Source organism: Triplophysa rosa, linkage group LG12 (assembly GCF_024868665.1).
Source record: "Triplophysa rosa linkage group LG12, Trosa_1v2, whole genome shotgun sequence".
In the NCBI taxonomy this organism is placed as follows: domain Eukaryota; kingdom Metazoa; phylum Chordata; class Actinopteri; order Cypriniformes; family Nemacheilidae; genus Triplophysa; species Triplophysa rosa.
The window spans coordinates 25,706,064-25,729,222 of record NC_079901.1 but is presented as its reverse complement, the minus strand read 5'-3'; the positions used below and the strand labels follow the sequence as shown (position 1 = coordinate 25,729,222).

The window sequence follows — 23,159 nt, the reverse complement described above, 5'->3', positions numbered from 1 at the left end:
AAGAGGAGGGCCGGTGCGCGTGGTGGGAACTTTAAAAACGCGATGACGTGCGGGTCGGATTGTGTCAAACAAACAGGAGAAAGCTCCACGGTAGATACACACGGCCTTTCACGGGACAGCAAAACGGACGCGCTGCAAATAAACATACGGACCTTTATCAGCTTTAGTGTGTCAGCCAGAAAATAAAACTGAACAAATCCGCTCAAATGAAAGCTCGAGAGTGGAGACAACAGCGATGTTTTCAAAAAGCAATGGGTATACGGGTATTTTTGCTGTCGTTTTTATCATTGGCTACACTTACAGAATTATCATGCTACCATAATATAAGTGCCTACTGTAAAAACACAAAGATCTCATAATAAATAGATGGTCATTACTGACAATGAACAAACTTGAGCAGTTTCATGTGCAGACGGGACTTTAAAGTGCGTAGGCCGGCGGTCACATATGTGAGAAACATTATTGTGTTGGGTCGACAGAGAGAATTTTTTGTTTTTCTCTAGTTTCATCAAATAAATGGAATCTTTTATTCAGCAGACATGTGATGTGGGTTTTCCATGTCACGAAAATGAGACATCTTGCCACACAACAAAATGCGTAACATAAGAGGACATTTGGCCAAAGGGTAAAAGAGCAAACAGGCCTGTAATGGGAACATCTGCAGAGGTGATGCATGCTGGGTGATAAAGAATTAAATACTGACATTATGCATGAGTGAATCGTGTGCTTTCATATAAATGCATAAAGAATGCCGCTAAAAACTCATTTCCAAGTTTATTTTGAATGGTTTTTCATTTACTTGAGACACTGAAATCATGGCACAAACACAACACAACACAACAAAAAATATGTTCCAGGTACACACGAGAGCATAGCATGGCGTCCCGACTCCTGCTATTGTGAATGACAACAGACTTGCAGATGTATAAAAAACACTTTTGTCAAGGGAAAGTCATTTAAGAGTTTGGAATCACTGTGACATTCCCTAAAGAAACATACTTTTATTCACCAAAGATGAATTCAGTTGACCAAGAATTACAGTGAAAGCATATTACAAATGACTTTTTCTATGCTTTAACATGTGAAGAGACATTTCTTGATGTCAGTAAAGTAATTCAGCTGAAAACAGGGCTTTACTATCACAACTAAAACTGATCTTAAAAGCATATGACATTTTAAGAAATAATGATCTGGTTTTGGCTGTATTTTGACCAGTAAAATGCTTCGTTGACGAACAGTTCAAGCATTCATTTCTTTAAAAAAATATCTTTATGATCTAAACTTTTGATCGGCAGTATATATGCAAATAAAATGCACATATTAAAATATTTACACTAGAGAAAGAGAACTGAAATATACACTTTGCATAAAGGGTAAAAAAGTATATATATATATATGAATAACTATAANNTATATATATATATATATAATAAAATTCATGATATGAAGTCATAGAAATACTGTAAATACGTCTTTGATCATCTTCTAGGAGGAGGTAGAAACTCTTGTCTTTAATGGTCTTGGTGATGTGGGGGGGGGGCTCTGTCTGCTTCACTGGAGTCACTACAACAGCCGGCCACAGATGCAGTTGTTATTGAGATCACTGAGGTTTCTACTCATTATTACGTTCATTGGATTCATTTGCTAAAGCCCTGACATGCACAGCGCTATCAAACCATCGCTGGAGCTCAACGTTGAGCTCAATAAAAACTGCGTCTTTCTGGCAGGCTAGAGGAAGTAAGACTGGAGGGTTCCGCGCCGACGGACGTCCGTCGTCCAGCAGTGAAATCCTCCGCCCAGTGAGTTGGCGTGTCGGATGCTGACCTTAATAGTCTTAATGCCTGCAGGAGAGAGAGAGACGGTTAAAGCTCGTTTCATCGTCTCCGGAGCCCCAGCACTAAAAACACCATTCTCACCAAGATTTTCAAACATTTTCTGGATGCTCGACTCATTAGCGTCCACCATGACACGCTTCTCGTCCAGCATCAGAACATTCATTGAGAGCCACTTGGACGACATCCACAACGGATGATCTGAGACGAAGACATTTGACAGAGATTTCAATCAAACGAACAACAGCGAGAAACTCAATGAATCGGGTGTGTGAAGCTGTTTTACAGACCATCTGGAATAAGAGGAGTTGGAGGCGTGACCACAGTCCACCCAGCCTTCTTAAACATGTCGATCTGCAGAAGAAGTTCAGGATACAGCGAGTGTGAGAGAGCTGCACATACTACACATCAACAGCAGGTGTCAGCGTGAGCAACTACTAACCTGCCGGCACGGTCGATCCGGGTTGGACAGCGCCAGGCCTGGTCCGATGATGTTGAACGTGGCGTCGATGTGCATGGGGTTCGGGTCTTTGAAGGAGATGATGTGGATCTTGTAGGTAGGGGCAAGATGACGCCTCATCCACTCGATACCCATGTAGTTTGTAACCTGTAATCAGCACAAATGTCACATGTCAAGGCAGCTGTCATAAGAAAACACAGCGTCTATCAGAGGCCAACGCGTCGTCACCTGACTCCTCTGTACGAAAATATCAGTGCCGGCTCGGATGAAGTCTGCAGCGTCGAAACACGGCTCAAATTCTGTGGTGACGAAATTCCCCTGAGCAGCTAACTTATGTCTGTCCTCCACTGTACGAATGGGATATTCCTACACACGCGCACAGGAGATGGATATAAAGTGTTAGGTCTCTTAGTAAAGGACACCGACACGCCACCTGAGGGCGCTACAGACACTCACGCCGAGCTGTTCGCTCAGCTGTACAGTTTGTCCAGTATAAAAAACATTACGCCTATGGACTGTCCCCACGGAGATAGTAAACCAGACGTGTGTGTGTGTGCGTGCGTGCGTGTGCGTACCTGATCGTAAAGCTCGTCGGCCATGGTGGGTTTGGGTGCCGTGGTCCACTTGGCTCCCCGTCTAAAGTAGTCTTTAATGAGGGGCCGATAGGCGCGGTACTCGAAGAAGCGAGCCCTCCAGGCCATTGGTGCTTCGATGATCTCATTCCCCACCACTATCAGGATATCTCTCGGCATGGCCGCGTACATGCCTGTGAAAAATAAAGGTGTGAATATGAACGGTGATGATGGATATGTGAGCGCTCAGGTACCTGTGGAGGTGAAGTCTGGGGTTTTGTATTCAAACGACCAGTCGATGGGTTCCGGTCTGGTCACATTAACACCCTCGTGACGCAGAATATTGCACATTTCCTCGATTTCAGCGACTGCTTTCTTCACGTGGTCCTTCGGGAATGTCTGTCCGCCGTACTTCTGGTAGAAGGGCCAGTACTTCTCGTAGGTGTTGGCCTGCAGACGCACACGACAACGCAGCTTTCATACAACAGCCAGCGAGTGACTTGAGAGTCTGAGCCGTCTCTATGGTCGTGCTGTTACTGCACTGGACGTACTACAGTATTCATTCAAGGGTCACAGAAATACACACATTACCCATGGTGTTATTATAGCACACGTGTAGTAACTATGTTCTTTTGCTATACGTATAACCAGAGCTTTACTACGCATGTCATGGTCAGGCGGTGTCCATGAAAAACGAGTTTCGTTGATACAGTTCAGGTGTTTTAAGAGGTTATTTACTGTACGTGACACCATTTAGCGTCGGTGAGTCGTGTGAGTTTGTACCTTGACCTCCACTGTAAACGGGGGGACGCAGGCGTTCTCAGCTCTCCCCACGATCACCTCCTCGAGCGGGTCCCACTCGTTGTAGGCGCACACGGGGCAGTCCTCTGGCGCATGCTCAGTAACGGGCTCGTCCACGGTGAGCGGCAGCGGCGCGGCGGCCGAGCTCGAGGTGCTGCGGAACGCGCGCTGCACCCATCCCGACAGAGCGCGACCCACCTGCGCGAGACGCAAAAATCAATACTGAGATCACATCTGGAAACCCGCTGAGCACGAGCGCATGCTGGTGGATGAACAACATGTTTAGGTCTCTAGGAGACGTAACTATGGTTTTATCTATTGCAGAAAAAAGAGAAATCATTTTTAACTAATGAGTTACAGTTTGTACAATCACAGGTTTCCTACAAACGACGACCCTAGATAACATTATAATGGTGTAACTATAGTAACCATGTTTTCTTTTTATTTCCAGTCAAAACCAGGCTTATTTTTTGCAAGGGGTGATGGTAACGTGTTAAAGTGAGAGTTGAGTGTAAACCTCTGCCGTCGTTGCGCAAATCGCCCTCTGACTCATTGCATTGATAAAAACGGCCGAGTGGGGCACAAGGCGAAAGAAAAGTAAACAGAGCGAGATAAAGGGTGTCACGTCGCCACTCGCCCACGTAGAGCTGCAGCACATGAGGTCTGATGATGATGATCGGATCACATTTATTCTTTCAGTGTTCCCTAGAGTCAAAGTGGGACACTTGAGGAGCCAGCTGTGCTGTCAATCAATCATATAACACATGACCTGCCACTGCGAGCCAGCTCGACATTTCTAAGAATATACAATTGTACAGAAAATAGATTGTCGATTAACTCCATGTGTAGCAAACATCACTTATGGGAAGATTTCTTCTAGAATCGTTGTGTTGTTCACGTGTATTGCATTAATAAGGCATTAGAATTGCCCGTGCGCGTGCGATTATACGTCACTCGATATAAAGCGGTATAGTCACCATAGCGCCGATGAGATGTGCGGCTTCAGCTCCGCGGCTTCCTCCTCTCAGGCATCTGACACGCAACATGTTGTTCTGGTTCGAGGCAGAAATTCGGACACATGCAGCACTTGTGATCCGGGAAAGTGAGAGACGCGCCGCGGAGACGCGCTTTTATAGGGCGCGGGGCCGCTGGCAGGGGTCGTAGGAGTGAAATTCCTGAAACAACGTGAGCGCAGAAGATCCTGACAGAAGCACATTCTTATCACGGATCGAAATGATGCAACGGGTGCGCATGTTTCTCCAAACGCGCTCAATGGCGGAGTACTGTCATTACTGTAGCTGTGTTCTCGTCCAAATAAACACATGCACGTAATGGCTGGAAAACACTACAAGACTTTTAAAATCTGAACAGATTTTTTTTAAGTAGATATCTCACACTTGCAGACTTTTTGAAAGTTTCAGATAGAAACACACTAACTCAGTGGTCACCAACCCTGCTCCTGGAGATCGACCGTCCTGAAGATTTCAGCTCTAACCCCAATCAAACACACCCTAACTATCTAATCAAGGTGTTCAGGTTTGCTTGATAATAACAGACAGGTGTGCTGAAGCAGGGTTGGAGCTGCAGTCTGCAGGACGGTCGATCTCCAGGAACAGGGTTGGTGACCACTGCGAACTGATCAAATCTGCAGACCGGCACAGACTTTCTGCAACAAGTCCAGACTGAAAATCTGAGCAAAAGTCTTGTAGTGTATGTTGGCCTTAACGTCTACGCTGCTCTATAACGTCCAACAGCGTCGACAAAAGAATCCGCAAACTACACTGAAAGACTTTCATTTCACAACATTAAAATAGTTTTGAGCTACATGTCTGAAACCAACACGCACATGTTTACTGCTTAAAAGCATATACAGCCTTTCTTATCAAATCCCTTTATTGTCACTCAACCATATACACAAGTGCAACAGTAGGTGAAAAACGTGGGTGCAGTTCAGACCAACATGGCAGTACGACAGATATGAGACAGAATTGTAGATTACAAGTAACAAAAAATGACAATACTTTACAATAGACATTTTCCTGTACACATTTACACAGTAAACATATCTGTACAAGTGTTTAACCGTAGTATAACTAACAACACATCATTTACATGTAACCACACAGCAGCAAATGGTCACATAATGTGCGTAGTGTACACATAATGCAATGACACATCATTTACATATAACTACATGTTCTAGTCAATAGTGTTTCCAGAGCCACAAGATTTACCCAAATGTGCATTTTAGGACGGGACGATGCATACAGAAGTGGAACACCACACTATTGACTACACAACTATTTCACAAACCTGCTGCTTATCATTCAGCAAGTAAATGGGTCAATTCTCTGCTCACGTTTTCACCCTGTTGATTTATTATTAGCAGTAAAGTAAAAGCATTAACAAACAAAAATAAACCAATGAAAGACACTGAGCACAACATAGCAGCTGATCAATGAACATGATTCCATGGTCATGTTTTATAACAGAAAACTATTTATAAGACACATTTGATAACGTTTCAGAGATTACAGGTTTACTGTAAATGACAAGTAATTTTGCCTTCTAACTGTAAAGAGGGGCTTAACCCATCCTGTTCCTCTGCTTATCACTGTAACCTCGAGAGAAACAGATCCAGATCAGCTCCTCAGGTCTGCACACTGACAAGAAGAACCCTCAAAATACAAATACATCTCATGCCTGAAAACACAAACCACCGAGGAAAAGGTGCGAGTCAGAATGAAAGTCACAGTGTGTGTAAGCGAGAGGTCATTGAGTTGAGTTGATCAGCTATAGTAAAACAGCTGTTATCATCAGAAGCTGATATCAGTGCTTGTCTTGTTACGCAACATTCCTGTGAACCCGCCGCACCGCCGTTCTGCCACTAAAACAGCGCCTTCTATAAAACCGACCGAGCAAAACTATGATGTGTGAGAGTCGGGCCGATACATTCATCGTCAGACGTTTACAATACTGTGAGTTTGGGATATTGTTTGTGCTGATACGTTTCTGCACTGTTAGATTTGAGTAGATCAAACACTAATAAGCCTGCAAGTTATTATTACCACACAATTAATCCAGTTTTCTGAAGGAAACACCAGCGCAAGGCGGTACAGGTAGACGTTTGTCCTATTCACAGTTGAAAATCTACAAAACAATGTCTGAATGGATGTTTTGTGTGATACGTGTGGAAAGCAGGTCAACCAGTGCGAGGTTGGAACGATGTGTTGTGCAACAACTTAAGCCACCGGCCGAGACAAAGCTGACCTACCAGAACCAGAACTAAACCCGATTGTAAATGACGTAACATTGATGTGCGCATGCCTGGTAGGGCAATCTGACAGATCGATCACCTGCAGCCGAAAGCCACAAGTCAAAAGAAAGCCTCAAAGGGATAGTTCACCCTTTCTGTCATCATTTACTCACCCTCAGATTTTTCCAAACCCGTATAAATGTCTTTGTTCTGCTAAACACAAAGGGAGATATTTGAAAGAATGTCAGTAGCGAAACAGTTCGCATCCCCCATTTATTAGTGTGACAGTCAATCTGTTTGGTTGCTGACATTCTTCCAAATATCTTCCTTTGTGTTCAGCAGAACAAAGAAATGTATACAGGTTTGGATCAACCCGAGGGTGAGTTTTGGGTGAACTATCCCTTCAATACTCTTATCATTACAAAGACCTGTCAAAGGATGAAATGTTAATACGAGGCTGACTGTTTAAAAGCGCGTTGTGTTTATAATCGCATTCGAGTCGCTCCGCCTTCACGAGAAACAGAGAAGAGTGTGAAAGTTCAGTTCTTCGGCCCAAACACACCGAACCGACTCACAAACATGTTCCTTCAGTCACTTCTCTTCACCGCTCTCGTCATCATCATCTCTCCTGTCATTCTCAAGCGGATTTCTCCTTATTTCTGGACGGACTTTCTCTATCACATTGATTTGTTGCGCATTTTCCTCAAGTTTGTTTCCCGCAGGAGGCTACGCCTCCGTTTCTCGCGCTGGACAGATTCTTACAACAGGTCGAAACGCGACCGAACAAAACGTTCGTCGTTTTCGAGAACAAAAGTTACTCGTTTAAAGACGCGGACAGAGAATGCAATAAAACAGCGAACGCGTTACGGACCGCGTCGGATCTAAGAGCCGGAGACACGGCTGTTCTGTTCATGCTCAACGAGCCCGCGTTCATCTTCTGCTGGCTCGCGCTGGCTAAACTCGGCTGCGCATGCGCGCTGCTCAACAGCAGCATCAGATCGAGAAGTTTGATCTCGAGCTTAAGATGCTGCAACGGCGCGAAGGTCCTGATCGCATCAGCAGGTGAGAAACAAACAAAAGAACCACGAGAGGAAACCACACTCCTCCTAGTCCTCTGAAAAAATCTTCATTCAACGAATTTCTCACATAATCCCGTTTAATAAACTGTGTGTCGCTCATAGTTTCTGTTGTTACTAGTGTGACTGTGAGTATGGAAACCACTGATATATCTAGGACAGTGTGCGCAGTCAGAGCAGCAGGGGTGTACACGCAGCTGCTGTGTTGTGTGTTGTGTGCTGTTGTGGGTGTCAGAGTTGCAGGCCGCTGTTGAGGTGGGTGAAGACCTCCAGCAGGACGGTGTGATGATGTTCATCATGAGTGACCAGATCACATCATCATGTATGAAGAGTCTGAGCAGACGTGTGCTGGAATCCTCAGACGCAGACGTTCCTCACACATACAGATCAAACATGTCCTTCACATCGCCTGCGGTCTACATATACACATCTGGAACCACAGGTAACACACACACATTTACATTCAGGCATGTAGCAGATGCTTTTATCCACAGCGACTTACACAGAAGATAAAGGAAACAAACACTAATGGATGTGTGTGTCAGAATATTTAGCTATTACAGTTTAAAAGTAATATATTCTGCTTGTGTAAACTCTAATTTAAACGACTCTTGTGTGTCAATGTTGTTTTGTTATCAATATTCTTGAAAATATATATGTATATTAGGGATGTAACAATATCAAAATCTCACCGTATGATAATACCTCGGTGTAAAGTCCACGGAACGGTATTTCTTGCAGTATTTAAAAGGACAAATGATGAGTTGGAAACGTGCCATAAGCATCCTCTTTTCTTTATCCTCTGATCATAACTGTTGCTCAGAGGTGTGAGTTATAGTATGAGATGGATCAAATGACCTAAAAATGCCTTTTATAAAATAAAAGTCATGTGACCAGGATAACATTGAGACAATTTTGCTATTGTGATAAATTGTGATACATCGATAATATTGTTACATATATATTTTGTGTTCAGGAAATAAGGTTTGAAATGACATGAGAGTCATGAGTAAACAGAATTTTTATATTTGGCTGAACTGTCCCTATAAGAAGGCAGCAGGATTTGATGATGATGATGATAGACTGGAAAAGAATAAAGGCAGCGGTGGAAATGATGTGTGTGTGTGTGTTTCAGGTCTTCCTAAAGCTGCTGTGATCAATCAGACACGTCTTCTCGCCGCTCTGGCTGTGCTGGCGTCTAATGGTGTAACAGAGCGTGATGTCATTTACGTGACTCTTCCTCTCTATCACACTGCTGGCTTCCTCATCGGTTTCATGGGCTCTGTGGAGACCGGTACATCATCACATCCTGATTGACATAAGAGTGAAACACCGCACACTACTGACTAACACACTCTCCACGTCCCTCATATTCAGGTTCAACTATAATTTTGCGTCGCAAGTTTTCTGCGTCTCAGTTCTGGGACGAGTGTCGGAAGCATGATGTGACGGTGATTCAGTATATCGGAGAGGTTCTTCGCTATCTCTGTAACACACCAGAGGTACAACACAACACATCTGTTAGATTTCATTCACATATCCAGTCAAACGTTTATGAAAAAGCTGTTGTTTGAAGAGTAAATGATGTGAATTATTATTAATAAAACAAAACATCATCACCCGTATCAGCCTCAGTGAGCGCCGAGTGAATTGTGTTGACGTGACAGTGAAAGTAAAACACTGAAGACATTTTGAGTTGAGGTTGTTGCAGGGATCATGGAGTGTGTGTGTGTTCTCATGTGAAAACTGACCCCAGCACAGCTGGTTCTTATAAATAACTTGAAGTGTCACTCTGCTAATGTCACTTCACTCTTTACACTCATGAGGGTTTTCAGTCAAACGTCTGATTTTTATTTCAGCGCTGGAATGTCAATCATTGAAACAGGATTCTGAGAGAGCACATGAGTGTCATGTGATCGGCCCTCCAGCCAATGAGAGAGCAGGTTAAGGGCTGGGCGCTAGTCTCAGAATAGCCGCTGCGCTTTATTTGGAGTAAAGCTTCAGGAGTGAATGAAACCGATCTCTTGAACGCATTATGACATGTGGAACAGATGACATTTAATGATGTGATTTCAGGTTACGCCGAAGCGTGAACTCCAGGCCGCTCTGTTTGTCTTTCAGAGACTCGACGACAAAGAACACGATGTGCGTTTGGCTATCGGCAATGGACTTCGTGCAGATGTGTGGAGGAAATTTCTCCAGCGATTTGGGAGTATTGAAGTGAGGGAGTTCTACGCCTCCACGGAGGGAAACGTGGGTTTTGTCAACTACGCCGGACGGGTCGGAGCCGTTGGACGCGTCAGCTACCTGCACAAAGTAAGGCTGTGTCACTGAAGTCACGTGACGGGGCAGTACATCTAAAGGCTCTTTAAAAGAGCGTGTGTGTGTGTTTTTCTCAGAAACTCTTCCCGTACAGCCTCGTTAAATACGACACAGAGCGAGACGAGCCGCTCGGAGACGCCAGAGGCCTGTGTGTGGAGGTGCCTAAAGGTCAGAGGTCACGAGACATCATGAATCCCGGCCGCCGCACTAAAACACTCCATCTTGAGTTGTGTATTACAGAGATGGTATATTTGTAAACGCTGACGTGAGCGAGCGTGTGTTTGCAGGGCAAACGGGTCTGCTGGTGTCCAAGATAACAGAACTGGCTCCGTTTGTGGGATATGCTCAAAATGAGCGTCAAACTGACAAAAAGAGGTTACGAGATGTTTTCAAGGCCGGCGACGTGTATTTCAACAGTGGAGATTTACTGAAAATTGATCTGGACGGTTTCATCTACTTCCAGGACCGAGTCGGAGACATATTCAGGTTGGCTTTCTATCAATCAGATCAGATCAGAGGTCATGTGATTGATGGTTTTGATTGATGGTGATTCTGCGTTCAGGTGGAAGGGAGAGAACGTTTCCACCACCGAAGTCTCAGACATCGTCAGTGCGCTGGATTTTGTGGAGGAGGTGAATGTGTACGGAGTGAGAGTTCCAGGTTCGGTCATTCGCTGTAAATTTGATGATGAATATTTCTGCAGGTGTGATGTCACTGACACGCTGCTTGTGTTCAGGTCAGGAAGGACGCGTCGGAATGGCTGCGCTGATAATCAGGGACGGAATGGAGTTTGAACCCACCAGAATGTTCAATCACATCTGTGGTTTCTTGCCCGCTTACGCACGACCTCGGTTTATACGAATTCAGGTAAAATGACTCTCATGAGGCGAGTATGTACGTGTGTCTGATGTCCTGGGTGGTGATATTATGGGATGTTTCTCTGTAGAGTTCTATGGAAGTGACGCGCACGTTTAAACAGATCAAGTTGAAGCTGGTGGAAGCCGGATTTAACCCCGCCGTGACTTCAGACTTGATGTACTTCATGTGTGAACGTGAGAAGACGTTTGTCTCTTTAAGCCCCATCATCTATCAGCAGGTCTTCTCCGGCAGCATCAGACTTGAACTTGTTTGAGTTATTATCATCAGTACCATCGTGTGTCAATGCAATACTGTTACTATTGTTGTTATTGAGCTGAGGTGAGGTGTCATTGTAATTGTGTGGTGAAAAATAAAGAAAAGTCCATTGAGCACGTGCATAAATACATCTTACCCTGATTTTTAAACAGAGAGATTTTAACAGTGATTGGTTTAAGTTCATTTGATGGGTCAGATTGTCATGGTTCTGCCCCACCTTGTCTTGCTTCTCTTGACCTAGTGGCAGAACCATGATAGAACCTCTTGTTTTATGTGGAGAGTGACGTTTTGTCCCTGATGGTCTTCCACTCTCCGGTGTGGCGTCTCTGTTCCCGCCCTTTCGTCTCCTCGTTATTGTTTGTTGATTAGTTCATGTCTCACACCTGTTCCCTCTTGATTTATCCCCTTTATAATGCCCTTGTGTCTTCTGTCTCGTGCTGGTTCATTGTACTGTGTCGTGTTTGTGTGATGTGGTGAGTTCCTGTCTTTGAGTTACTTTAGTTTATTTTGTAGTTGTGATGTGTTTTAGTCTAGTCCTGTTAGTTTAGTTAGTCTTGTTCCTGTTTCCATGTTTGTTACTTTACCCCCACGTGGGTCGTTGTTTTGTTGCTTATTATTTATTAAAATTTGTGTTAACCCCTTACCCGCTGTCTGCACTTGGGTCCTTTGTCCTTGTCTTCGTGTCTCTCACCACCCACCGTTCGTGACTCAGATTGCACATTCACTTCAACACAAAAATATAGAAAGTACTTCATATAGATATAGAGATGGTGACAGAGAGACAAAGGTTATTAGATTGCAGCTTTAATATTGTTACACAACTTCTTTGTTGACGTTTTTATTGATTAAAAAGGAGGAGGAATAATAAGAAGAACTTGTTATCGTTTGTGATGTAAGCTTTTCTGCTGTTATATACATTCGTCAGAATGCAATGCAAAACTCTTAATAAAGTGAGTTTTTATATTTTAAAAACCTGATAAATAATGCACTCTTCTGGTCGCTCCTTGTACATTTCCCCTCATGAACCTTTAATCAAATAAATGTTGTAAGTTAGTCTAGGCTATATAAGGCTTTATATTATGTTTGGGGACACAAATCATTTTTGTCAGTCAGCGGCTCTCGCGATCTCTCGGTGTTGTTTGGGCTTCTTCGTTCTTTCATTTGTTTTGTGTTGTGAACATCGCGAGACTGATAACTGGTCACTCGTCATAAGGAGTCATCTGCCGAAAAGCTAAAGCGCGTGTCAATCTTTGACGGGAACGCGCCGCTGTACGGTACATGTGCAGCACAACAAGAGTGATGTGAACAGATGAGATGCAGGAGGATAAACTCTTCTGAAGAAACACATGTTCTCATTACGTCTTTGATGAATTTATTGACCTAAACACCAAATCATATTCATAATTCACCATTTCTGTGGTTCTCTATAAACTAACAGTTAAAAAGTAGAGTCTGTGCTCAGAAACAATGATAATAATAAAACACTTCAAAAGAATTTGATGAAGATCAAGACAAACATGAACTCAGTATTTGATGAAGATCAAGACAAACATGAACTCAGTAAAGTATTTTTAAACGCTTGACTGGAAATGAATGCGTGTGTATTAATAAAGACATACATGTGTGTGTGTGCGTGATGTACGTGTTTGATGTGTGTGTGTGTGTGTGTGTGTGTGTGTGTGTGTGTGTTGTTGTTGTCAGTATGGGTGTTATTTGGTGGGCAGAGGGCGGCTGTCGGCTAAAGGGAAGCAGTTGAAGCAGCTCGCCCGGCTGGTGACCCAGCCTCTCTTAAAGGGGTGATAGAGCTGCTGCATGCCACACTGCGCCCACACCTGCGACAGACTGGGAACGCTGTGGACCTTCAGCAAGCGCTTCTGCGCCCGTGGCTCGAAGCGTGCCGGCCGCTCGGGGATCTGCGGCAGGGAGCCCGAGGGCAGGGCCTCGTTGGACGGGTGGCTGCGATCAGGTCTGGCGGGCGGGAGCTCGGCGCTGCAGCTCAGCGAGCGGATGGCTCGTCTCTGTCCCTGCCGCACCAGACGCTCGTCGATCATGGGCTCCAGACGCATTCTGCTCAGCTCGGAATGGATGCTCATCAGGACCTCCTCCTGCTCCTCCTCAGCGTTCTCCTCGCAGCTGTCGCCGTCGGAAACCAGGCTGGGCTCTCGCGTGAGCCCGCGGGTCTGCAGCACCTCTCTGGCCGTCTGCTGTATGAGCTTCCAGTCTCTCTCGATGTCCTGAGCGCTGGTGAACTGAGACGTGACCGTGAAGCGGATGATGAGTTTGTTTCCGATGGCGGCGGGAATCAGAAATATCTGCCCGGACTTCGTCAGTTCTCTCAGCAACTCCTGCGTCGGGCCGTTCCCTGCCTGCGGAGAACATGAGAACTTTTGACGTCAGTGTCACGTGACACAACAAGCAACATAACGTGAAGTCCCACGCATCTGCAGTCAAGCGGCACACAAACACTTTTCCATGTGAAAAACTGGAGCTAAGAGAACAGAACATGGGGAGGGCATGGGTACAGAACATGAAAGTGTTGTTTCTCGCTCACCCTTAAACAGAAAACCACGAGCCCGAGGTGACGCTGAGCTGGAATCTGGAAGTTTGTGTCACTCCTGACCAGAGACTCGAAGAGCTTTGCCATCTCCACACCCTGACATCACAGGAAACACATCATCACAAAACACATCTTTCAGCTGTTATTCTCTCAGGTAGTCTGTCGACGTCCATGATGGCCACTCTTACGTGTCTTATGTGAGCCTGCAGGTTCTTCAGTCCAAACGAACGCATCACAAACCACAACTTCAGCGAACGAAAGCGTCGACTCAGAGAAATCTGCCAGTGCTGCAGAAAGCACGAGATGAACGTCAACGAACAACAGCGAAAGAGACGAACACGTGATGATTTGAAATGTGTTTGTACCATGAAGTCAGTCGTGTCAGAGTTGTCATGTCTCAGGTAAAGCGGGTCCACGGTAAACGTCTGCTGAAGCTTCAGTTTATGTTTCACCCTGCAGACGTTAATGAACATCTCTCACGTCAACACACAAACATTTGAATCAACATAAAACTCTGTGACACTTTTACACGTTGACTGGATAGAGAAAGAAAGAATACCGTGTTTCATCACAATAAGAATGTGTACGAGGCAAACGTACGGACTTCAAACAATGCTTTACGCTCAATTATGTTTGAGAAGTCATTCAAACTGTGGGGGGGTTTCATGGCAGAAAGAATCAGAAATCATCAGCATCTCTCACCAGAACGCCGTACAGTCGAAATGAACCATCATCCACTTGGACGGGTTGAAGACGAACGAGTCTGCAAACTGGATTCCGTTGATGAAGTAGCGCAGCTCAGGACACAGAAGAGCTGAACCTGCGTACGCCGCATCCACATGCAGCCAGAGACCTTCACGCGCACCTGAACACACACACAAGTTCACACAACACTCACAAAAACAACACAATACTGGGAATCAAGTCATTCATGAAATCCTGAAACACACTTACACACTGGACCCAGTTCATCCAGACGATCAAATGAACACACACCAGTGGAGCCGAGCGTCGCACACAGCTGCGCAACACACACACACATTGGTTTTATGAATCCTACATTTCAGCAGAATGAAATCATCTGAATGTGAATCTGAGAGCGAGAGAGAGACCATGACAGGTATGAATCCATTCTTTCTGTCTTCCTCGATGGCACGCTGAAGAGTTTCTCCACGCAACGCAAACGCCTCGTCTGTCTCCAGAAATCTGATCTTCACCAGCGAGATCAGACCTGCTTTCTCCACCGATGAATGAGCCTGAATATAGCAAACGCAACAAATGCAGTAATAATGATGATGAAGTTATAAATCCCATTCATGTGAAGGGTGAAGGTCACACACCTGATCGGATGCGTATGCGATGAGTTTAGAGTTCAGCACAGACTCGTCTGTGTCAGCGTGACACGATTCGCTTTTCATCTGCAGGATTCTGTCTTTCCTGGCAGCCAGAAGAGCCACAAGAGTACACTCGCTGACCGTACTCTACAACACACACACACACACTGAATACTCTCACACTCATGCTGATGTAGTGTCAGTGTGTGTTGTGTGTGTTTACCTGCAGTATTCCTCCTCCAGTGCTCTGTGGGTGATGGTGTAAGTAGTGATCTGGTAAGCCCAGCGCTTTACACAACCAGTCCAACACACACATCTCCAGCTCAGTGCACGCCGGACTCGAAGCCTACACAACACAAACATTCAACACCTCAACACAACAGGCTGATGGAGGACGCTTGATGTGTGTGTGTTTTGTTTTTAATACCCAGGTGAAGCCGAGACAGTTAATAGCATCTGCGAGCATGTCACCCAACAGAGACGGCCATGAGTTCAGCGCTGGAAAATACGCATGCATGTGAGGACTCTGCCAATGCACCACCTACAACACACACACACAACATTACTTCATATATACAATCAGACAGACTCAGACAGACCGACCGACCAACAGACAGATAGAGAGACAGACAGATAGAGTCAGACAGACAGACATACCGTCAGACTGACAGATAGAGTCAGACAGAATCAGACAGACAGACAGACAGATAGAGTCAGACAGCCATACCATCAGACAGACAGATAGAGTCAGACAGACAGCTGAGAGACAGACAAACAGAATCAGACAGACAGCTGAGAGACAGACAGACAGAGTCAGACAGACAGACAGAATCAGACAGACAGACAGACCCCGGGCAAGATGATGTTCTCCACGTCCTGCAGGATGGAGTTCCAGTCCTCTGGTTCATGCGGGGCACAGGTGGGCAGCAGAGGACGCATGAAACCTGGCTGCACGTCTGGAACGACACGCCTGTCACGAATGCCTGTGAGATACCGCCGGATGAAATCTACCATCTCCTTCCCTACACGCACACACACGATTAAAAAGCATCACCACATATCAATCAAATACAGTACAAAACAGAGCAACACAAATACACACAAACACTATATGAGACATTAGATGAGCAGAAAATGAAAGTTCCAAAAAGAAACAAAAATCATATTAAACTCTAAGCAATTAAAACGTTAGGATTCTTTGAGGATTCTTAAAGCATTGTTTGAACACACAAAAGAACCAGAAGTACCTCTCCGTGTGTAATCGTCTGCCTCCATCCTCACCCGTCTGTCTGTCTGTGGATGTGTTTCTCTCGCTCTCTCTCTCTCTTCACAGGGCTTTTATGTTCACACAGCTCTGCCCGCTGACGTACAAGCACTCAACATTTACTTACGGAGAACCACAGCGTGAGAGAAACATCACCTGCACATCTATTTCACATGTCATCTACAGGAACTAAAGATCATAGAGACGCAGGAATTCTATTACAAACCCCTCAGAAAACAACGCTTTTATTTGCCACTGATAATCTGATGGGATCTGTTTATCTTCTGAAAATAAATCCAACAGTTTTGGGTTTTAACAAGCAGAACATTTATGAGAGAAAATATATCATCACAGACATCCATCATGAGGAAACTACAAGTCAATAAAAATATCTTCATTCTTACAAGATTAAAAGACATTTTCAGCACTGAAAGAATCTGAAAAAAGATCTCACAGCAAAGCAGATGTTGAACATTTTTCTCTATTAAACATTCCCACTGATACTCATCTGATGAACAACAGAATTCAGCATCGCAGTCAAACATCTGCAAACATCAATGGCAAAAGATTCTGTGCGCAGTCTTTTCCTGTTGTTTGTTACTACACAAGAGACGGAACTCCCAAGATCTTCGAGTAAAAGTCCTGTATTGAATCATATACTGTGGTTAAGCATGAGCTCCTGATACACATTTATCCCACAGATTTGAATCTGGATTGAAACATGCGGATTCAGAAGATATTGGCAGAAAATGTGTTTCATTATTGTTCTATACAGTTGGGTTGTTTTCCATCTGAATCTGCTTATAACAGTTGTTTCATTTATTTCACTTTTTTATATTTACATATTCAAGGTTTCATTCTTTTTTAAGCTGTTATTAAAATGTTTTGTAACCTAATTCAACAGAGCAATAATACCCCCCAAAAAGTTCCAGCAATTATTGTGAATATTTAATATTGTCACATGCTTATATTCGAGCGTAACCAGTGTTGGGTGTGTTATTACTAAGTAATTAGTTAGTGTAATTGAATTACTTTGCCCTTTAAAAAGTAAAGTAAGGGATTACTCTTATTTTTTCTGTCATTTAATTACAGTTACTTCTGATGCAGTTTCCCAGACAGGGCTTAAGCCTAGTCCCAGACTAACTGAAATGTCAGAGGTGTCTTCATCGAAAACAACTTCTTAAAATATCTCAGTGTGATTGTTCTGTCTCAAGATGCCTTCCAGTAATGTTTTTTGTAAAGTATGTTGTATTTGTAATACTTTGGTAATACTTTATGTCGTTTATATGATTTATTTGAATGAATGAAAAGAGTCGTTTCATGTCTATCCTTCAATCACTGAACTAATCAAGGTTGATGTAGGATATAGAAAGAATTTAGTAATAAGTCATTAATTTGTAACTGTAATTTGTACAGTTATCTAATTACACTATTGAATATGTAATTAGTAACTAGTAATTAATTACTTTTCCAGAGTAACTTGCCCAACACTGAGTGTAACAAGATCAAAGTCTTTACTGATGATTGAAAATTCCAGGCCTGAAAACCACCGATCCCGTGATATTTTCAGGATTTCTATAATCGAATCCAGATAAACGTGATGTTGATGTGTCACAGTGTTTTGTTGGCGCTCTGGCGTGTGATGGCCTCCAGTTTCAGTCTGTAAGCTTCTGCCTCCTGCTCTTTCTTCAGAAACTGTTGTCTGTATCTCTGAGCTTCACGATTGGCCTCTTCTAGCTGCTTCAGCAGAGCCACTTTCTCCTGTCACACACCAATAAACATCTGTGTGAGCAAACGTTCGCAGCTAACAAAACAAATCACCTGCTAGGTTGTGGTTTGTTTTCAGACATGTGAGATGAGTATGTGTGGATTGATCTGATGTTGTCATGATTCAGATGTTCCTCCACACATACGAAGGAGGTTTGACTGGTCAGTTCTGCCGATTTTTGTGTGACAGTGTTTGTCGTGTCAGCACCTGAAAGTCGTCCAGCGAGACGGTTTGCCGGATGTGAACATCTTGCGTTCCGATGGTCTCATCGTCGTCGTCTTCTTCTTCTTCTTTCACACGCTGACGTTTAAAGGTGGGCTCGTCGCTGACGACGGTTTCTTCTGCCACCTCCGTGTCGGACACTGTTAATACTGTAAAACACACTGGAATGAATTCATCCGCCACCAACGTGTGAAACCCTTCCGTTCAAACTCACCCTGCTGCCCATCGGGCATGGTGACTATTATGGGCTGGCCGATGGCCGTGCCAGTCTGCAGGCTGCCCAGCTGAATGCCATCTGTTACTATGGTAATGACCTGCTGACCTCCAGAGCTCACGACCTGTTGAATGGCCCCGTCGACTGTGTCAGCGGTTATCACCTCCTCGCCGGCCACCACTGACGGGACAGGAGAGCACGTTCACATCTGACAAACGCCACATGATGAAAAGCTCTGACATGAGAGGCCATTTCTATTGGCCACTGGTGACGCAAAGCTTTGATGAGACACTCTGTTCAAATAACCCCAAGGCAATTTTCAGATAAACACACATCATGTGAACAAAGGGCCCTTTCACTGAGGCTCGAGTTCATTCATGAAACACCAAATCACCCGTGGATTTGCTGGGTGAGACCAGGTTGACCACTCCCCCGGGACCGATGATGAACTGCGGCAGCGCGTCGGGACTCTCGGGGTTGGTGTTGATCTGGTTCCGCATGGCCACCTGAATGAGTTCGTCACACGCAGAGCGACATTAAAAACATTCCGATTTTTACATTTCAAGAGTGACGGAGCGTCCGAAGCTACCTGCAGGATCTCGGCCAGCTCGTGAGAGCCGTTGTCCAGGGCGATGTCCAGCGCGTTCTTACAGAATTTACTCTGCGCGTGGACGTCGGCTCCGAAGCGCAGCAGAAGTTCCACCGCGTCTCTGTGACCGTGCTCCACGGCCCAGTGCAGAGCGCTCATCTGAAGCATGTCCTTAGCGTTCACGTCTGCTCCGTGCTGTAGAGACAGCATCAATACAGTCATTGTTACCGAGACGCATCATGAAAGAGACACTTAAAGCAGCAAATGACAGGCAAATGCACCCAGAGCGAACATCAAAGATCCGTGAAGTCACCTTCAGCAGCAGCTCCACGATGCCGCCGTGACCCTCAGATGCGGCCATGTGCAGAGGCGTTCGGTCCACTTTTGTGCGGGCGTCTCGGCTCACCCCGGCCCGCAGCAGAACCTCTGTGGTGGAGAAATGACCGAACTGTGCCGACAGGTGAAGCGGAGACGTGCCCAGCTGCCATACGTGACAGAGAGAGATCACAATCAAAACTCGACCGGGCTCAATTAAATCATCGTCTCATTTCTGAGTGTTTGGTTATTTTTGGTAGCGGTTACACCACCAGTCTCCAGAATATCTTATCGGGTACAAACAGTGAGGAGGAGGAGGAGCACTGCAATAAAATCAACTTTTGTGTCAAACGCTCACCCAGTCGGTGGTGAAGGGCGCTCCGTTGGCCATCAGTATCCGAACCTCATCGTCCTGACCGGCACGAGCCGCTTCCAAGAGCTTCTTCCCCAAATCCACCAGAGACATCTAGAAGATCAGACATTCACACGATGTGACTGCACGAGTGGATAACATTACAGACACGTCTGTGTCATCCGTCAGAGTTTCTCTGATGTGCAGAACCAGTCAAAGTTCTTTATGTCGACTTTCCCACCCCTACAGACGCTTTCATTGGACGCACGCGCCTGGCCCGAAGTTTCCTTCCGGTCTGCGTTTGTTGATTGCTCTAGCTAGTGGCTACTAATAAAACCATTTATATTTGATTTCATTTCATTTATATTCATATTTTATTGCATATTCATCCTATTAAATAAACGATTTGTTGAATGGGTCGTGTTCAAGTTTAGTTGCTGGTCACTCAAAATAATACTGGCTGGACATACTTTATCTTGCTATAGCCAAATCATTTACTTGTTTCGTTTGCTTATGATCAGAAATCATCTACAGGGACTCAATTCTTTGCAGATGTGAACCGGAAGTTCAGTTTAGGCCACAGAAGCGTGCATGAGCAGAAACATTTGTTTAGAATCGTCTATAAAACAACCGTCACTGTGGCAATTCTGTTGTGAAAATATATCTAAACGTTGTTTTATATCTGCATTCCAGCACTGTCAAACTAGCCAATCTTTGACTAGAATTCGACAAAATGGTTGTCTGGTCGTGTTATCAATCCACTTCTTGTTAAGGTCTCAAACTGAAGAAGCTTTTAGAGATTAGGGGAGCACGGGGCACAAAGTCACGCAGATGTTTTTCATAGTGACGCAGGGTCGAGTGATTTGTGCTTTCTGTCTTTTCCTCTCATTGCCAGATGACGATCATCTATGAATTTTTAAAAAGTCTCGATGTATTGGTAGCATGAAAGTACATTTCTTCATCGTTGTTTTTCTTATTTGGCTGTGTAAATCACCAAATCCAACCTCACATTCTCTTAATCACTGTCCTGTTGCCAAACACACAGCACCATATTGAAACATGTCAGTCAGTTACACAACTATGTTTCGTAACACAATTATTACAATTAATCTCAATGTGTGAAAATGTCTTCAAAACAATGAGATGAAAACCATGTTAATTCCATGAATGGAAATCATAACTGAAGTTACAACATTAGCGATCAGCATTTTCTCATATACCTTTGGATTTGTATTGATGTATGATAGAAGGACGGTTAGATGAGGGATGATAGATTGTCGACAGACCATATCCACCTCTAGTTTAAAGACAGAGTAATATTGAGAACTGGTTAGCAGGTGCTACAACGAACCCCACCCATGAGGTAAGGTGTAACGTTGGCACTTTTGCTGTAATTGTGCGGGAACGCTAGGTTCTAGAAACAAACTTCAAGTGTTCATTCGTAGCAGAGACGTGATTGAGCTACAACCAAAAAGCCTTACGTTCTACCCCGCTGTCCCCTGTTGAAGGACTTCACATCTATTCAGTGCTCTTACGACTGCTTCATGATTTAAGAACAGAAATGTTGACACAATAATATCTAATATATAGACATCTTGAGAACAGAACACAGTTTTGATTATTAGAAACATTTCAGTCAAGCGTTTCCAAACTTTTAACCGGGACTGTACATGTGTGTCACATTGATTGTGTAAAATCAGTGTCCATACACTCAAACAAATAATCTGATGTTTAACTCGAAGTTTGGTCTTAAGACCCTTACTCTGGTTTTACTATAGTAGTGTGTGAAATGTAAGCAGGGCACAAAGTCATAAAAGAATCTAATTCATTTGCATTTACAAGCAGCTGTACGTTCTCAAGGATCTTTAAACCATCAGTTTCTCATCATAACAATTAGACTTGATTTCAGATTCTTGAACTGAACACGACAGTCACGTTCAATATTTACCATAACATTCTGTCATAGGGAATAATTCCAAAAATGAGAATTCTGTCATCGTTTATTCCCTCTCATGTCGTGTCAAACCTGTATGAGTTAGTTAGTTTGTTTCTTGTGTAGAACACAAAAGAAGATATTTCGAAGAATGTTGATCATCAAACAACACTGAACCTCATCGACTTCCTTTGTATGAACAAAAAACCACTGAGACATTTCTCAAGATATCTTCTTTTATTGTGTTGCACAGAGTCCCTACACATGAGACAGAATAAACGATGGCAGAACTGTCAAATCCAAAACGTTTTCACTAAAATACCAGAATGACAAAATGGATTTACTTATATTTTACAGCAGTAAGAGACAGTAGACATGGTAAATGTGTTTGTGCGGGTCAGTTGAAAGCTCAATTTAACACAGAAACAGAATCATTTCATTTCTCATCCCTATTTATGGCTGTGGAAAAAAATCGACGGGCATTATTAATATTTCATCAATGATCATGAACACGCGCGTGCGGATCCTCGTCAGAGTTTTCTCATCGCGTGTATATAAATGAAACTCTTGTCATTTAAATCCCGAAGGCCTGAAACAGACACGAGCACGAGAGCGGCAACGGCCCGTTCCGCGTGACAAACAGGAAATCGCTCGTGTTCCGGGGGAAGAGGAAATATTAATACCGTAAACTCATCCATTTCCACATCCGGCGGACGCGATCACGCTTACCGTCCGATCGCTGCAGAAACCGAAGAACCGACCGAAATCTGCCCGAAGACCAGCAGAGATGAAAATAGTAGAACGGCATCAACGGCGGGCACGAGCACAAGAGTGCGCGTATGTGTGCGGGTGCGTGTGAACGTGCACGAGCAGAGACTCGAGTATTGAAGAACACACTGAATGAATGCAGAAAACAATTAAAACACAAACTCACAAGTTAGGTTTTAGCGAGGGCTTTGGGTCTACTTATTACGTTATGAAACGTTATGATGTTTTTTATTTTAATACATTCTATTAAGATTTCGTCACTTTAAAATCTATCGCTCGAAATAAAGGGAGCGCGCATGCGCGCGGAGAGACGCTCGCGATTCACCTCTCCACTTTATCGTTGCCAAGAAAGAAAGAACTCATGAAAAGTCGATTCTCCCTCATGTTTTG

At 44.2% G+C, this 23,159-nt stretch overlaps 3 protein-coding genes and 1 pseudogene across 4 annotated transcripts; 1 reads left to right on the top strand and 3 right to left on the bottom strand.

Annotated features, from left to right (window-relative positions):
* Positions 1-1,443: 1,443 nt before the first annotated feature.
* gatm (glycine amidinotransferase (L-arginine:glycine amidinotransferase)) lies at positions 1,444-7,119 on the bottom strand. The gene is made up of 9 exons (XM_057348125.1): positions 4,643-7,119; positions 3,648-3,863; positions 3,119-3,314; positions 2,868-3,058; positions 2,521-2,658; positions 2,275-2,439; positions 2,123-2,186; positions 1,917-2,033; positions 1,444-1,841 (listed from the first exon to the last, which is right to left on the bottom strand). The coding sequence occupies exons 1-9, from the start codon at positions 4,709-4,711 to the stop codon at positions 1,729-1,731; spliced, it is 1,269 nt and encodes a 422-aa protein (XP_057204108.1). The 5' UTR covers positions 4,712-7,119; the 3' UTR covers positions 1,444-1,728.
* Positions 7,120-7,305: 186 nt separating this feature from the next.
* Positions 7,306-11,783, top strand: LOC130562613 (long-chain fatty acid transport protein 2-like; annotated as a pseudogene).
* A 1,030-nt stretch (positions 11,784-12,813) lies between these two features.
* Positions 12,814-16,721, bottom strand: hdc (histidine decarboxylase). The gene is made up of 12 exons (XM_057347730.1): positions 16,592-16,721; positions 16,194-16,366; positions 15,772-15,885; positions 15,568-15,690; positions 15,351-15,491; positions 15,123-15,266; positions 14,965-15,031; positions 14,713-14,875; positions 14,376-14,463; positions 14,199-14,297; positions 14,005-14,106; positions 12,814-13,819 (listed from the first exon to the last, which is right to left on the bottom strand). Exons 1-12 carry the CDS (start codon positions 16,617-16,619, stop codon positions 13,163-13,165), a joined length of 1,899 nt encoding a protein of 632 aa, XP_057203713.1. The 5' UTR covers positions 16,620-16,721; the 3' UTR covers positions 12,814-13,162.
* A 171-nt stretch (positions 16,722-16,892) lies between these two features.
* Positions 16,893-22,845, bottom strand: gabpb1 (GA binding protein transcription factor subunit beta 1). 2 transcript variants are annotated; one of them, XM_057347733.1, is made up of 8 exons: positions 21,289-22,722; positions 20,075-20,182; positions 19,715-19,882; positions 19,402-19,596; positions 19,207-19,318; positions 18,813-18,992; positions 18,584-18,747; positions 16,893-18,369 (listed from the first exon to the last, which is right to left on the bottom strand). In XM_057347733.1, the coding sequence occupies exons 1-8, from the start codon at positions 21,355-21,357 to the stop codon at positions 18,220-18,222; spliced, it is 1,146 nt and encodes a 381-aa protein (XP_057203716.1). In that variant the 5' UTR covers positions 21,358-22,722; the 3' UTR covers positions 16,893-18,219. The 2 variants fall into 2 exon arrangements, with proteins under 2 accessions (XP_057203716.1, XP_057203717.1); XM_057347734.1 differs by lacking the exon at positions 21,289-22,722 and adding an exon at positions 22,731-22,845 and having other exon boundaries at positions 16,898-18,369.
* Positions 22,846-23,159: the final 314 nt, after the last annotated feature.